This window comes from Arabidopsis thaliana, assembly GCF_000001735.4.
Source record: "Arabidopsis thaliana chromosome 1 sequence".
Lineage (NCBI taxonomy): Eukaryota > Viridiplantae > Streptophyta > Magnoliopsida > Brassicales > Brassicaceae > Arabidopsis > Arabidopsis thaliana.
This window is the reverse complement of record NC_003070.9, coordinates 2,168,454-2,184,306: the sequence shown is the minus strand read 5'-3', so window position 1 is coordinate 2,184,306 and position 15,853 is coordinate 2,168,454. Positions and strand designations below refer to the sequence as shown.

The window sequence follows — 15,853 nt, the reverse complement described above, 5'->3', positions numbered from 1 at the left end:
ATTTTAAGATCGACCAAATAAACTCTCAGAGCTTCTCACCAGTCGGTGACATAGGCCCAATAATAAAAAACAAGCCCAGCCCAAAATGAAGCTAAACCAAGTTAACCAATCACCACGTATTTGCTCTTATCCGGTTATCCCAATGCACCACAGAGAATAACCGGAATTTCCCAGACAAAAAAAAGCTGCGGAGCTAGCGACTTCGCTTCTCTCTTTCTCTCAAATCTCTTATCCGTTTGATTTTTTCTGTGTCGCAATCTCTTCTTCTTATTAATTCATTCAAAACAGAAAAGTACGGGAAAAAGGAATTGAGACGGTGGGTTTCGATGGGGTCAGGTGCATCGAAGAATACTGAGGAAGATGACGATGGTTCCAATGGCGGAGGTGGTCAGCTCTACGTTTCACTCAAAATGGAAAACTCTAAGGTTGAAGGAGAGCTCACTCCTCATGTCTATGGCTCTCTTCCTCTCATCGGTTCCTGGGATCCTTCCAAAGCTGTGAGCATCTGTTTGATTTTTGTTTTATCTTCTTCGTCTTTCCTTCCGATTCATTCATCGGGAATTTTGATTGCGTTTCTCCGTCGTCTTGTTGTCAATTAATTCTTCTTTAACAGCTTCCGATGCAACGTGAATCTGCGTTAATGTCGGAGCTAAGCTTCGTTGTTCCTCCTGATCACGGTATTACTCAGTTTGGAGAACTTGTTTAGCATATTTCGTCGAAATCCAATGTTATAATCGCAGAGTGATTTCTGTGAATTACAATCTAAGCTTCTGCATCGCCCTTTTTTTGGTGTGTAGAGACTTTGGACTTCAAGTTTTTGTTGAAGCCAAAGAACAGAAATACGCCCTGCATAGTGGAGGAGGGTGAAAATAGGCTTCTTACTGGTGGTTCGTTGCAAGGAGATGCTAGATTAGCTCTGTTTAGGCTGGAAGGTGATGTGATTGTTGAATTCCGAGTCTTCATCAACGCTGACAGAGTTTCTCCAATTGATCTTGCTACTAGTTGGAGAGCTTATAGGGAGAACCTCCAGCCTTCTACTGTACGTGGAATTCCTGATGTCAGCATTAATCCTGATCCAAAATCTGCTGAGGTACTTTGTTCTTCTACTTTTTTGTTTCTACCGCCATTCTATCTATCTGTGATGTATTAGTTATGTGAACTAAAACAACAGGAATGATTTTCTATGCCTCCAATTTCAAAGTTTTGACTGCAACGTCCATATCAATATAGAATTCCCATGGGGAGAAATAAATCTTATGGACTTTGATGTCTCATAGCAGTGTCCTTTAGAAAGTTTGGAGCTCGATCTTGCACATTATGAAGTTCCTGCTCCTGCGCCTTCTGCAAACTCGTACCTTGTTTATGCGGCGGACAATGCAGAGAATCCACGATCTCTTTCAGCTTCTGGTTCATTTCGTAATGACAGTACTCCAAAAGCAGCACAGAGAAATTCTGAAGATTCTGGTGTTACGGTTGATGGATCCCCATCTGCAAAGGTAGTACTTTGTTTAGTTGCGTGGTAGATGCATGTTCTCCATTAATTAACTTTCGGCTTTCTCGTTTAATCATCCGCATACATCTCACCCATAGGAAATGACGATCGTTGTTCCTGATTCCTCGAATATCTATTCGGCTTTTGGAGAGGCTGAGTCAAAGTCTGTGGAGACACTCTCACCGTTTCAGCAGAAAGATGGTCAAAAGGGACTCTTTGTTGATCGTGGTGTTGGCTCCCCTAGGCTAGTGAAGTCTCTTAGTGCAAGCTCTTTTTTGATTGATACCAAGCAAATCAAGGTTTGGCCTGAGCTAGTTTCTATCTTTCAGTAGAGTCATCTGAAATTTGAGAATTTTTTATATTTTTCTCACCCTTGTATTCGTTTTAATTTTAGAATTCAATGCCAGCCGCTGCAGGAGCTGTTGCCGCAGCAGCGGTAGCTGATCAAATGCTTGGACCGAAAGAAGATAGACATCTAGCAATTGTCCTGGTATTTGTAGCCACATAGATGTTGGTCATAGTTTCTGCAGGTCTTTTAGCTTATGTTTCCTAGTTTGATTGTAAGGAGCTGGACGTTGTTGTGGCTGGCTATTTTATTTAACTTATAAACGTAAATGGAAAAAAAAAAAAAAAGACTGGATGTTCTGATTCACACCATTCCCGTCAAAATTGTATTAGGTTGGCTTGCCTGCTCGAGGAAAGACTTTTACTGCAGCAAAGTTGACAAGATATCTACGCTGGTTGGGACATGATACTAAACATTTTAATGTTGGAAAGGTTAGCTATTTTGTTGCAATGATTCTTGATTTTTTTTAGCTTATCCTGTCATTACGCGACCCTTGTTGGAAAGATTGACTCAAACATTGCTCCGTTTCTTTGCAGTACCGACGGCTTAAACATGGAGTTAACATGGTAAGGCTTGGTTCTTAAAACTGAGTTTTATAAGTTTCTGTCCTCCTTTTAGACGATTTTTGATTGACAACGCATGAGCCTTTTGTAGAGTGCTGATTTCTTCCGAGCTGATAATCCTGAAGGTGTAGAGGCACGGACTGAGGTAAATGAAAAATCGAATAATTTAGTTAAGCCATTTTCCGACAGTCTCTTCTAATTTGTGTGTGTAAATCGTTTTTATGATATTTTAACTTAAATTCGTCATATTTTAATTCAGTGGTAATGTTAACACTGTTTATCTTCTTCTTTGCACATAGTTTTAATGTATCACATGCCACTAGGTAGCAGCACTTGCTATGGAGGACATGATAGCTTGGATGCAAGAAGGTGGTCAAGTAAGTATCTTTCGGTTTAGATGTAAGTTCCTGGTTTCTATATCTTGCATTGTAAATAGTTTTTAGCTGTAGGTTGGAATCTTTGATGCAACTAATAGCACACGAGTTCGACGGAATATGTTGATGAAAATGGCTGAAGGAAAGTGTAAGGTATTGAAGCTTTGATATACTGTGATGTTGTTTCTCATTTAATGGCACGGTTATTCTTCTGCGGAAAGCATGCTTGGTTAGCAGTTTCTATTTTCAAAGAATTGCTTTGATGCAGCGCTTGTAATGTTGCATGGCTACCTTCGACTAATATCGGATTTGGAATTATCCTCCTAACTGATTTACCTTTTATCTCTTATGCAGATCATTTTTCTGGAAACACTATGCAATGATGAGCGCATTATTGAAAGAAACATACGTCTAAAAATCCAGCAAAGTCCTGACTATTCAGAAGAGTACTATGCTCGCTCTATAACTAATATTTTCTCGTCCTCTTTCACGGGTCAACTGAGTTTATGCTACTCTGCAGAATGGATTTTGAAGCTGGAGTACGAGACTTTAGAGACCGTTTAGCCAATTATGAAAAGGTCGGTACACAAACCTGCACTTTCTAAACGTGTCCTAATTACTTTTTAAAGCTTAGTTAACTTTTCTTTGATGCACCATCGTCTTGGTACTTAAGACAAATGTTGAGCTTACTCTTTTTTTTTGCCAGGTTTATGAGCCTGTAGAAGAAGGTTCGTACATCAAAATGATTGATATGGTCAGTGGGAACGGTGGACAGATACAAGTACGTCTCTGTCTGTTTCTGTAAAATTAAATTGGCGTTTCACATGGCTATTTCATCTAGTCTTAATCACGATATGGTACTTGATCGGTTCGACTGTTCATGACTGTTATTCTACTTTTGTTGCAGGTGAACAATATTAGTGGTTACCTTCCTGGGAGAATTGTATTTTTCTTGGTACAAATCTGCTATACAGAATTAAATAGGCTCTATCTCGTACTTGTTTCTATATTGACATGTCTTTAGCCTATTTGCAACATGCAAAATCAGCTTACAAGTAATATACTTGCATGGGTCACTGCGTCTATCGCCAACAGACTCAACATTCATCGTCTAATTATATAAAAATAACCTAGAGTGCTCATGACATCATCGTTTTTTAAAGCGCTGATTTTCTTCTAGGTGAATACGCATCTCACCCCACGACCAATACTACTCACTCGGCATGGAGAAAGCATGGATAATGTTAGAGGCAGAATTGGAGGAGATAGCGTAATAAGGTATGTTCTCTGCTCTGTCTCTTCCAAATGCCGTTGGTTTCAGCCTTTTTTTTTTCTTCTTTTTTTTTGAATACCTTTCAGTTTTTCGTTTTGTTTGCCATCACATCTGTTTTCTCAATGAATCCATCCCTTAAATTGGCTTGACAAGTCTTGTTGCTACTTCCTCGTATGATCAATTTTTTGTGAGATATAAATGCGAAAATTTGTTTCTAACCTTTTGCAACTTTGAAACGCAGTGACTCTGGTAAACTTTACGCAAAGAAACTTGCCAGCTTTGTTGAAAAGCGACTTAAATCTGAAAAAGCTGCTTCGGTAAGTACCACAAACAAACAACAATATTTAGGATTTTGATGCATTGGAAATTGTGTCTAAGAAAGTTGATAATTTGGGAATTCAATGGAAGTTTCTGTTAATAACTGAACCTAAATCTATTGCTTTTGTTTCCAGTCCTTGGTATAACTTATCCGTGATAGCTGGTTTATAATGGTGAGTCTATAGTTTACACTTTACAGATTCGATATCTGAATTACTTGGTCGGTGTAGGATAATGTCATTCCACTGCATTTCTTGCACCAATATTTATCCCTAGCTCTGCCTAGGTAATCATTTCCTCCGTTAATTCAATGGTTTTAACTCTAGATCGACACACATATCTCTACCGTATGCTCAGAGGACTCAATTATAGAAAATGTCGCAGGACCACAGGAGACTATTAATTCTGGGTTGATACAGTCTATCAATTTAGTATTAGTTCACCATCCCACACATTAAACGCATCCTTGAAGCCTTTTTGGCATGGTTCCCTTTCTCAAGGGATCAGTCAGTTCCGTACTTGGTTGATTTGGAATCATAAAATTCTTAATCATACGCTAATATCGATTGATTTTGTTTATCCCAGATTTGGACCAGTACACTTCAGAGAACAAACCTAACAGCAAGTTCCATTGTCGGATTCCCCAAGGTTGGTGTTTACCTACTGTCCGAATGTCTTCTGACTCTTGAGGTGTATAATATTTTGTTGCGAGGAAATCGATTTCTCATATTTTCATCTTAGGTGCAATGGCGTGCCCTGGACGAGATCAATGCTGGAGTTTGTGATGGGATGACATATGAAGAGGTAAAGAAGAACATGCCAGAAGAATACGAGTAAGTGACTTGATCAAATCCGTATATGTAATGTAAAAAAGTGTTACTAGCAGCTATCCCCTCGTAGAACAGAAAATAAACTCTCAGACTTCTCTACCTCATCTTGTGGTGCATATGACTGCAGATCTCGAAAAAAGGACAAATTACGATACCGATACCCTCGTGGAGAGTCCTACCTTGATGTAATCCAACGGTATGTTCTTCTCTTCTACTTCTTTCTACGTGAAGTCATAAACTAAACCTCAGGAAAATATCGCTACTTTGACAATGCAGGCTTGAACCTGTGATCATTGAGTTAGAACGACAAAGAGCTCCTGTCGTCGTGATATCTCACCAGGTTATACTCCAAACGATCTTGTGCATAATGTCTAAAACCTTAAGTTCTGGAGGGATCAAACTATGGAAGCTTAACTGTGTAAAACTTATGAAAAAAACACAACTTGCCACTAAGTTCTAATTTTTCCTCTTACTGTTGGTGTTTACGCAGGCTGTTCTGAGAGCCTTGTATGCATATTTTGCGGATCGTCCCCTCAAAGAAATACCCCAAATCGAGGTAAAATCTGAATTAGAAAATACGAGACTATCTTAGAACGATTGAGCTATAAGCTTTCAGAGAGTCTTGGCTGCAAGCCACACACATAATAACATATTTTGGATGTTTCAACAGATGCCACTTCACACTATAATAGAGATACAGATGGGAGTTTCTGGTGTGCAAGAGAAACGCTACAAACTCATGGACTGAATTCAAACAACTATTACCACAAATTCTCAACAAACTCTCGTCCTAAAGGTTTTTATATTTTACGTATACTCTGCAAATCAGATTGCAGATATCACTGGGTTGCATTTTGGTAAACCAGTTTTTCCTTTCTCCACCAAATCTTTTTCCTTACTCTCAGATGTCCTGTAATTTAAAAATGTTACTTATTCTTCATAATAATTCACTTTTATACTACTAAAATACGAATGAAATTACTCTGCCTTGTCTAGTCTTTTAGCATACATACTGTTCAGTTTCCTTGGGTTAGTACTTGGAGTTGGGACCGAGAGCCACCGTTAGAAACTACGTTTAGTTTGAGTGGATAATGACTAAAAAAAAAAAAATCAATCATGTTAAATTATGGGGACAAATATCTACTGAAAATATGGTCCCGGCGGGGCTCGAACCCGCGACCTTCGGCTCATAAGACCAACGCTCTAACCAACTGAGCTACGGGACCATTGGCAACACTTAGGTGACTAATAATAGTTCTTAAAGAGAACCTTTGGATCAAATTGTACGAAATTTTTTATTATTCTCCGAACATTTCATAATTCAGTATTACCGTTTATCGTTCTCATCTAAGAATTCTTTGAGAGCATTTGCGATAGGATTTGGAAAGATAAATCGATCGTTTGATATGATCACCATCCACCAGGCAACAAATGAGATTGAATAGTCGTTATAAAGCTATTGATGTGTGTGTGGGTGGTGGGTCGTAAGCACCAAGTCACCAACCAATAATTTGAATTTATTTTTTCATTTTTTATGCATATTTTTATTGTTCGTAAACACATTGTGGGGGCTGCAACATTGACTTCTATGGCCTCCTTAATTATCATAGTGGTAGACAAAAATAGGCATCGGATCCCGATCGTTTTTTGTTCTTTTATTTTATCAACATATTCTGGTGTTGAGTTTTTGTAATAGATAAAGAGTATATATACACTAAATGCTAGTAAAAAACCGGATGAAAAAATTCGTTAAATTTTTGAAATTATTTATGACTCTTGCTTGGTTTGTTTCTATCGTTTGCAAATATCTTATTATTTTAACCAAGAATATATTATTTACATGATTTCATTACTTGTCTAAATCATCTGGGTATCCCTGAAGCCATCTTAATTAGAATAAATATTATATATGTACTATATAACAGCTTTGAACAAAAAGAAAATATGTAATTTCGTATTATGAAAAAACTATTCTTACCTTTTTCATTTGGTTAGTGTCCCAGCTAAATAAAAAGCTTTTCGGGAATTTTTATTACTATAAATAGAACACTAGTCATAACCATTTATTTTCTAACTATGTATTCCTTCTTGATAATTAACGTAGTGTATTCCGATTAAGAAAAAATCCATAAATAAATGTCAAGACGTCCTGTCAATGGGCATACCATGATATTGTGTTATATGTTCAAAAGGACAGTACCTAATCTCTTATTGAGTTATTGGATAAAACAAATAAACAACAATACATTTTAACTAAAAAACAAATACCAAAACATCAAGAAAATGGGTAGCCATAATTATGCGAGTATGTTTTATTTATATGTGGGGGGGGGGGGGGGGGGGAGGGGGGTATATACATGTATATATTTAAAACTCATTGATGTCATAAAGATCATAAGGAATCATTTTGAGAGATAATGAAAATAAGTCTCCATGCCGAAACCTTTTGGTATTATATTTAACCTAGGGTTATGACCGAAAATCCCGTCCTTAGATATATCATATATAGGTATAGCTTATGGAACCTGTAAAAACGGGTACAAGGTAAGTGAGATGTCTGTGACTTCTATAAGGTTATAGAAAATTTGTCTAAAAAATCAAAAATGCAAGAAAATTTAAACATTTGAAGCACACGCACGCATATGTAGTGCAGGGCGTGGGACCAAATAGGTTTTTTAATTTTTCCATATTTGGATGGTGGAGATGTACTCGACTCTGAATTTTCGAACTTTTATGTTTGTCAGATTCCAAATAACTAGTCCTTTCAATGATATCACTCAACACAGTGGTCCATCTTTTAATAAGTACTCAGATGCGTTTTGAACGAGCGAATTCGGTAGTGCCCAAAAAAAATAAAATTGAACGTCGTTTATTTGCTAACTAAGAAATTTCTGATATCGATAATCAAAACATAAATGAATCGCTTTTGAAACCACTCACTCTCCTAATCAATAAACGATCTGGTATTGATCACTACTGTTATACCGAGATTTAGAGGTTCGAGTGTGTATTCGATTCTAATCTTTTCAAACGTACGATTTGATATGTTAACGACCAGCTAATACAGTTATACCTACCATCCCTCGTTAAAAAGTAAAATAGACGATTTTTTTCTATGGTTATGTTACATACATGCATGTATAAATATTTTCCAATATTAGACAGTTTAGACTAGATTAGCTAGCGTTGGTTTTACCCGGAAACCCTTCATCTTTCCTTTTTCCTAACAATTACAAGCAATTTGGTAGAAATATAATGACGGTTCTTGCAACATAAAACATATATTACATATATAACATGGTAAAATTTATCAGATATATACTATATAACTGGTTTCATGAATTTGTGATTAAATTTATAGAAGTACCAAAATAAATATCAGAAAACATATTTATTTCTCATTATACCACAAATTTGAAAGTCTCTGAAACCAATATTTGTAAATTTTTGCTACTATATATTTATGGTGGTAATTTTGTAAAACAAAATATAACATGAGTACAATCCGCCCATACATTACAAATAAAATTTAGCATCAACTATATAGCAATGTTTTGTGAAAGCTAGTTATAAGATATAACACAAGGCTTTTGCATGTATACATAAGCCCTCAATTTGACTATCCAAATTGTGCATTCGGAGGGCCTTTGGGAGAGATTAAGACGAAATCATTTGCTTTTGTTCTTTTCATGGCCTGATGTATATATTGATCTCATCATATAAATATATAATCTACTATGAATATTTAATTAATTACCATATAAAATTTGTTAAGAGAAGAATATGAACAAAAAATGTAAACCAACTTCCAAGTAATTATTAAATTACAAAAACTAATAATTCAGATCTGTCTTCCATACTTGCAATTTCCTGATTGGTTTATAATTCCAATAACTTTAGAAAATAATATCTCCTAATAATAGTGGTATTGATAAGAATTTTTTTATAAAAAGATTTAAGCATAGCCCCACACTTGACCTAAATAGAATAGTGAAAAGTGTCAAGTGGCCTGTGAGTAGGGCCATGACCACGTGATTTAGTTTCTCACATTTCTATTTTTCCTACTCTTCTTTCTACATCCTCTACTTCTTTCACAATTCACACTGTTCAACCCAAAACCCTCTGTTCTTTCTTTTCTTTTTTTGTCTGATTTGAAAATTAAATAAATAAAACCCCAAAACCTAACAAAGCTTCACACTCTTTCTCTCTCTCTTTTAACTACTAAACACTAAATTATCAATCCGCTCTCTTCTCAAAAAAAAAAATCGACTCTAAAATCAAACTCTCTCAAAGCTCCCCAAAAAAACCCTAGTTCTGAATGGAATCGGCGGATTCCGGACGATCCGATCCGGTAAAAGGAGACGACCCGGGTCCATCTTTCGTCTCTTCACCACCAGCTACACCTAGCAGGTATGAGTCACAGAAGCGACGCGACTGGAACACGTTCTTGCAGTACCTCAAGAACCACAAGCCGCCTCTCGCGTTGTCACGGTGTAGCGGAGCGCATGTGATCGAGTTTCTCAAGTACCTCGACCAGTTCGGTAAGACCAAAGTCCACGTGGCGGCTTGTCCTTACTTCGGCCATCAGCAACCTCCGTCTCCTTGCTCATGCCCTCTCAAGCAAGCTTGGGGATCTCTCGATGCTTTGATCGGACGGTTGAGAGCTGCCTACGAGGAGAACGGTGGACGGCCGGATTCTAACCCGTTCGCCGCACGTGCGGTTCGGATTTACTTGAGGGAAGTCAGAGAGAGTCAGGCAAAGGCTCGTGGGATTCCTTACGAGAAAAAGAAACGGAAACGGCCGCCAACTGTCACCACCGTTAGAGTTGACGTCGCTTCTTCGAGACAAAGTGACGGAGACCCTTGTAACGTCGGTGCTCCATCTGTTGCCGAGGCCGTACCGCCTTAGATCGAATTATATATAATATTATAGTTTTCTTGATTAATGATATATATATACTTATCTCTATGTATGTATGGAACTCACTTCATCTTTTGTTCCTTAGTACCTAATTATTAAATTTTGTTCCTTTTGAGTTGATCTGAAACTATGCTAAGACGCTACAACGGAGGTTTTTTGTTTTCCTGTGGATCTCGGATGCATTAAGTTCTTGAATTTTGAATTCTTATATAAAATGCGGACCACACAGTTTCAACTTTCAAGGACTAATGCGGTTCTTATTTGTTTCATGCAATATATATCTTCTACAGGAATTGTATGCAGATCTTACTTTTATAATCAAATGGTATCATGAGATTTATTCTCAATGTTTCTTGAAGATTTCAGAGATCAGAGAAGAATAAGAAGATGACTGATGAAGGAGTGGTATCCTGGTAGGTTGTTTTCACCCTGCGTATTTACATACGTTATCTTGTTTGTGTACGTAAAGGTATCAGGTATGTACGTATACAAATCATTTTGATGACTATTTGAACTTTTATTTGCTTCATATATATATAAAAGATAATGTCATCTTTACTAATCCACAATATTTAATTTTCACAAGCGAATAGTTTTAAAATACTTTTAGCCGGACTAAAAAACGTATAGATAGTTAGAAATCCGTATATTCTTCATAATGCACTGTATCACATCTGTGTGTCTACGCAGATTCACAAGTTCTAATGCTCTTTTTCTCTTAATATAATTATTTATACGGTACATGCATGTAAAACTACTAGTATATTCAAAGAAAAATCTACTAAACACTTTTCCTTTCAAAATTGTGTTATTAATTGCCAATAAGTCTCAACATCTCTGGTAGTCTAGCTAAGCAAAATTAGCGACCATATTATTGGTTAGAATGCTTAATTTGAATCCAGTCTCATGAGTTGTAGCTAGGTCTACGTATGTGCTTTCATATACGTACAGACGCACGTGTACGTAAATAACCTTGGAAAGATGGTAAAAGTCACATGAGCAGAACAAGATCGTGACTCTTGAGACAGTATTGTTTGCCACTATTTCCGACCGACATCAGGCCTCGTGTTCACTGTGTTCTAATACGTGTCATTCCACACGTGTGTTCTTCAACCTTGTAACCCCTTTAGCTTGTTTCCCTTGTCTCTTGGTTAAACTCAAAAACATTACATAATGTTTTCTCAGTTTGTTAATATATTCATATTTAGACTAAAGTCGTAAATTAGCTAATCGAAATCTAGAAACTAGATTTCAATGATTCAATGATTAATTAGATTTTATCTTAGAAAACAATTTTAGTCTCTATAATAATGTCGATTACCTAATTGATTTTTACTATAGTCTATAGTCATACAGAGTGATGATGATAAGAAATAAATGCGATTTTGAAACACGTTGATCTGGTCTAATGAAGTTATAGTCATAGCTAGAGTACAATGGTGAAGTAAGGGAAGTAGCGTTTTCTTTTCCATGTCGTCAGTAATGACGTATTTATTGGTTGACCATTATAAGATCGTATAGTTTTCGACTTTTCGTGACCGTTCTTAGCTTGTGATGGTTTTACATATGTAAAAGTCTTCTTAGCCTATATATAAGCTTAGCGTTTGCATTACGAGTCTATATAGTTTGAGACATTCTTTCCCTCTTTGTATGAAAGAAGGCTCAGAATTAGTGGTCCTTCAAAATCATTATCAAAATTTGTTTTGTTCCTAATCACCACATGGGCTTTGATAAAGACGAGCCAGCAGCCAAGCCACATTATTTTATTCTATTATAATTAATGATTATATCTGTAAGGTTGTAACCAATTAGCTACATTAATTACATTTCATTTTGATCGTGACTAGAAGTTTAGAGGAGCAATACATGGACCCCATAAAGGTTAATATACACGTATGAGGAAAGTTTTTCTTAATGTCTAATCGTTTCAACTAAAAACAAAGGTTTAAAGTCTAGATTGTTTATTTACGTTTGTGTAATATAACTATCGATTGTGATGTGTAAACATAATGTCGAGATATTGATGTTATTGTTGCGGTCAACGTCGAAGCGAGTAGTGGGTCACGGTCCTCACTACTGTTCCATCGTCAACCCTGATAGGCTCCTTTCATACTACAGTCTACAACTTCACCGAAACAAATAAGAGAAACAAAACCCGTCTAAACCGAAATAGGTTTTTTACCCAACATGTGATTCTTGAAAGGCCTCTCACAACCCAACAAACATACATTTTGATGAAACATAAAGATTACACACATTCATTAAATATCAGAATCTAGATAGCTTTTTGGGGTGGTTTGTTACATGGGAAAAAGATACAGGAAGTGTTCATAGCAGGCCGGTGATGTCGATGTATGACGATAAAGAGGTTGTGATACGTTCCAACACATCCCACATCTTATTCACGCCTTTCCAGGACACCAGAGGGGAGCGTTTCAATTTGACACTACGAATGAAGTTGCCGGTTGCATATTTGGTACATGCGCCAGGTACTTTATTACCTTTGTAAGCCTTGCAGATGTAGCTTATGAAGTTTTCATAGTCCTGGTTTTTAAAAAGGAGACAATGAGCTTAGTTCAAAGACCAGAAACATCAAGAACAAACACATACAGAGAGAGAACTTCTGTTCCAATTGATCAATATTAATTTTATGAGCCTTTGCCAACAAGCCTATGTACAATTTCACTTCCCGTAGGCTAACTACAGCTAAAAGACTAAACTCTCCTTCCAAACTTCCAAGACGCATCTAACTCACAAGATTACCATGTAGGGACTTGCACTAACATATGATACCAGCTCTGAGAAATTGTACGGGTTAAAGATGATCCAAATCCCTAAAGACACTAAATCTAAAGTGATTTAAAACCAAATCCCAAATCAATCCCTGGAGTGAATGCAAATCGTAAGTCTCAATGACTGACCACTGAGTCCTAACAATATCATTCATCTACAACTAGTAAGGAAGTGTGGATTGGCTATGTAAGTATTCAGCACTGCAGAAGAACTTGAAAAGAAGCAAATAATAAACGAACCTCATAAAGTGGCTGACCATCCACGACTACCCAGGGCACATACTTGTGAGGAGGCTGAAGCGCATTCGTTTCTGCAGCATAGTGCAAAGCAAGCTGCAGAAATAAAAAGATTAGAAATTGAATGCACATGTCTGTGAATCATAACCCAGAAGCTTCAAAACAACAACATGGTAAATCGGATAAGCCTATGCTTCAGACAATACAATTGCAAAACGGTATCATGGATACGGTAACCGAATGTTCCAATGCTAAAAAGCAATCAGCAACAAGAACTTGTGGCAAAACAAGCAAGCTACACAAGGAGAAGGGACAAACCTCATTCCCATGTCCACTGCTGAGACAATCTGCAACAGGTTTCGAGTTGAGATTGAGCTTCTCATAACACGTCTCCCACTTGTCATACTTATGTTCAGTCACCAACTTCTCGACACAGTATATGAACGGGAAATGATCGCTCTGCAACCAACAAAAGTGACGATGTTTCTTATCTCACAACCATGCCTCACCAAATGAAGTTAACGTTTCAAATTTGTGACAGCAACAAAATAGATCTCATCATCACACTTACTACTTTAGGCCAAGCATCAATTGCACAAGCTTCTACGGTATCCAAGAAGCATTCAAATGCCCCATGCTGCAACACAAAAGCAACAAGATTTATGCAAATGAGAGAAGACCAATTTGTCAATCTCAGATGCAAACAACATCAAATTTCAGTTAAGGAAAGGGTGATTTTCTCAAAATTGAAGCTTAATTCAATCGAATCGGAAACATCGAATTCGTAAATTGAAGAAAACGAAGGAGTACCTGGCAAACGGCAGTGACGTTATCGGAACGGAGCTTGGTATTGCCCCACGGAGAGAGATGGAGATCGACGATTGATATGAGATCGTCTTCGAAGAGCTTCGCGAGGTGGTTAACAATGAAGGAAGAGCAGTAGGGACAGAGAGACTCGTAGTACAGGCCCACCGAGACTTTAGGCGACGAAGATGGAAGAGATACCCCAGAATAATCAGATGATGATGCAAAGGGGAAAAGAAAAACGTAGCAGACTAGGACTGGAAGAAGTTTGCTCGGCATCGACGCCATGGATGCAAATGCAAGGTTTTTGTGTCGTCGCCTTCTTCTTCTTCAAAGAACATTCAATAAATATGAAAGAGCCGAGAGAAATTAGATAATTGCTATTCCCAATGGTACCAATTTATTACAGACACGTGTAGCTTCGAAAGCCACGTGTCTCACTTTCATTCTGTAACCGTCAATAGTTCAACACAAAGTAAGCTCAGGCTTTGCAAAATTTGGGTAAACTTGTGAACTCGACTTATCAAAAAGGCTCATTTTAACCAAAATTGTTAACTCCAAAAAAGGTTCAGGATAAAGAGTCAAATAATAAACAAGGTCCATAAACAAAGGCTTGCAGATAATAAACCACTTGATGACGAGTACACACTGCTTTAAATGTTACTCGGATACATAAACACTCGAACTCGAGATCCCTGCAAAAAAACAATCAACCAACTGTATTAGAAGAGCTAGGAAAGAGATAACAACAATTTCAAACATATATAACTGAAATGATTTGGATTACCATTGATTTAGGAGGCAAGTTTGATGTGAATTTGGCTCGAACAACGCCACTGTTACCGTGAGGCCTTGTGACTTTGCCCCAAATGCATCGGTAGTGACTACCGTTCTTCTTGGTCTTGGCTTTGTAGATGTAAGCCATCCTTTTACCTTTGTACCATGACACTTCCTCAGTGGTGTTAACTCCCTCGACTTGGACTAGTGACGTGTTGGGATACTGGTTTGACTTCGACCTGTACATATTTACACACAAAACGTGTTTAAGGACACCATTCTGACAAGATCCAAAACAGAAACAACACTAAATGGTAGATTGTTTTGCTTAAGTGTATACGCTAAAACTTTATTGCCAATTGGTAAACGTAGAGCTCGTGACTATAACAAGCAAAATCAAGATAGTCTCCTTATTTTGTATACCCTATTCCCAAATTCAACAATCTAAGATCGGACGAAGACAAGTGAGTCTACTTTCTCAGGAACTAACTTTTGAATCCTATAAGCAACTAAACTGAGGTCATAAAAAAAGTGTATTAACCAGTATTATCAGCCAAGATTCACTGTTTATGGGAGCTAGAACAAAAACGACTAAAGTGGAAAACAACAACAACAAATCATGTATCAATGCGCACCTTTTGTAGCCAAGTATGGTTCCCCTGACATAGAGTCTGCATCACATAAAAACAAAATTGAGTGAGACAAAAGCTTAATTAAGACTAAAGTTGAGATAATTTGGTACACAGAGATTGAAACACATCCAAAATCCAGCTGAGAAAAGCTAAAAGCGAGATCCATAGAAAGTGTAAAAACGCCAATGATGCCAGCTAATTTCAGGAGCAATGTGAAGCTTTAGCAGATACAGAATTAGAGAACATAGAAGATGAATAACCAACCTGACACGTTCTCCTTGGCGTCCTTTCACCATTTTTGTCGAATCGTCCGGTGGAAGAAATTAGCAGTTGCCTTCAGAAAACGGAGACGAAAACTCAAAAAAACCTAATAAGCGAATCCTTATCAGTCGCGGAGGTAATTAGATGGCAAGTAAACGTCATCGATTTGATATTAATGGGCCTATAAATCTACATATGGGCCGAATGTCAACTCGTCAGGCTATCGGCCCCTT

General features: G+C 37.3%; 4 protein-coding genes and 1 non-coding gene across 5 annotated transcripts; 2 read left to right on the top strand and 3 right to left on the bottom strand.

Annotated features, from left to right (window-relative positions):
* The first annotated feature begins 113 nt into the window (after positions 1–113).
* On the top strand, positions 114–6,285 carry F2KP (fructose-2,6-bisphosphatase). Its single transcript, NM_100584.5, has 23 exons — positions 114–497; positions 614–677; positions 798–1,090; positions 1,281–1,496; positions 1,591–1,791; positions 1,887–1,982; positions 2,171–2,269; positions 2,375–2,404; positions 2,493–2,546; positions 2,725–2,778; positions 2,851–2,928; positions 3,130–3,221; positions 3,296–3,353; positions 3,482–3,556; positions 3,683–3,730; positions 3,956–4,053; positions 4,290–4,365; positions 4,952–5,014; positions 5,108–5,199; positions 5,324–5,392; positions 5,473–5,536; positions 5,687–5,752; positions 5,867–6,285. The coding sequence occupies exons 1-23, from the start codon at positions 327–329 to the stop codon at positions 5,942–5,944; spliced, it is 2,235 nt and encodes a 744-aa protein (NP_172191.1). The 5' UTR covers positions 114–326; the 3' UTR covers positions 5,945–6,285.
* A 63-nt stretch (positions 6,286–6,348) lies between these two features.
* Positions 6,349–6,422, bottom strand: AT1G07100. Its single transcript has one exon. It is a non-coding gene; the product is annotated as a tRNA-Ile (tRNA).
* Positions 6,423–9,268: 2,846 nt separating this feature from the next.
* LSH6 (LIGHT-DEPENDENT SHORT HYPOCOTYLS-like protein (DUF640)) lies at positions 9,269–10,355 on the top strand. Its single transcript, NM_100583.2, has one exon — positions 9,413–10,355. It carries the CDS (start codon positions 9,515–9,517, stop codon positions 10,103–10,105), a length of 591 nt encoding a protein of 196 aa, NP_563780.1. The 5' UTR covers positions 9,413–9,514; the 3' UTR covers positions 10,106–10,355.
* A 1,757-nt stretch (positions 10,356–12,112) lies between these two features.
* AT1G07080 (Thioredoxin superfamily protein) lies at positions 12,113–14,330 on the bottom strand. The gene is made up of 5 exons (NM_100582.4): positions 13,957–14,330; positions 13,718–13,783; positions 13,465–13,605; positions 13,150–13,242; positions 12,113–12,661 (listed from the first exon to the last, which is right to left on the bottom strand). The coding sequence occupies exons 1-5, from the start codon at positions 14,236–14,238 to the stop codon at positions 12,446–12,448; spliced, it is 798 nt and encodes a 265-aa protein (NP_563779.1). The 5' UTR covers positions 14,239–14,330; the 3' UTR covers positions 12,113–12,445.
* Positions 14,331–14,349: 19 nt separating this feature from the next.
* Positions 14,350–15,746, bottom strand: AT1G07070 (Ribosomal protein L35Ae family protein). Its single transcript, NM_100581.3, has 4 exons — positions 15,624–15,746; positions 15,363–15,398; positions 14,738–14,966; positions 14,350–14,645 (listed from the first exon to the last, which is right to left on the bottom strand). Exons 1-4 carry the CDS (start codon positions 15,653–15,655, stop codon positions 14,604–14,606), a joined length of 339 nt encoding a protein of 112 aa, NP_172188.1. The 5' UTR covers positions 15,656–15,746; the 3' UTR covers positions 14,350–14,603.
* Between the last annotated feature and the right edge of the window lie 107 nt (positions 15,747–15,853).

What these genes read in the sequence shown, in the direction of transcription:
- F2KP (NM_100584.5), top strand. Translation starts at nt 327, where the DNA reads ATGGGGTCAGGTGCATCGAAGAATACTGAGGAAGATGACGATGGTTCC. An exon ending in GACATCTAGCAATTGTCCTG is followed by an intron (nt 1,983 to 2,170) that starts GTATTTGTAGCC and finishes AAATTGTATTAG; the next exon opens with GTTGGCTTGCCTGCTCGAGG. An exon ending in TGGCTGAAGGAAAGTGTAAG is followed by an intron (nt 2,929 to 3,129) that starts GTATTGAAGCTT and finishes TCTCTTATGCAG; the next exon opens with ATCATTTTTCTGGAAACACT.
- LSH6 (NM_100583.2), top strand. Translation starts at nt 9,515, where the DNA reads ATGGAATCGGCGGATTCCGGACGATCCGATCCGGTAAAAGGAGACGAC.
- AT1G07080 (NM_100582.4), bottom strand. Translation starts at nt 14,238, where the DNA reads ATGGCGTCGATGCCGAGCAAACTTCTTCCAGTCCTAGTCTGCTACGTT. An exon ending in TTGATGCTTGGCCTAAAGTA is followed by an intron (nt 13,606 to 13,717) that starts GTAAGTGTGATG and finishes TGTTGGTTGCAG; the next exon opens with AGCGATCATTTCCCGTTCAT. An exon ending in ATGGTCAGCCACTTTATGAG is followed by an intron (nt 12,662 to 13,149) that starts GTTCGTTTATTA and finishes TTTAAAAACCAG; the next exon opens with GACTATGAAAACTTCATAAG.
- AT1G07070 (NM_100581.3), bottom strand. Translation starts at nt 15,655, where the DNA reads ATGGTGAAAGGACGCCAAGGAGAACGTGTCAG. An exon ending in ACCATACTTGGCTACAAAAG is followed by an intron (nt 14,967 to 15,362) that starts GTGCGCATTGAT and finishes AAATATGTACAG; the next exon opens with GTCGAAGTCAAACCAGTATC. An exon ending in ACTTGCCTCCTAAATCAATG is followed by an intron (nt 14,646 to 14,737) that starts GTAATCCAAATC and finishes GTTTTTTTGCAG; the next exon opens with GGATCTCGAGTTCGAGTGTT.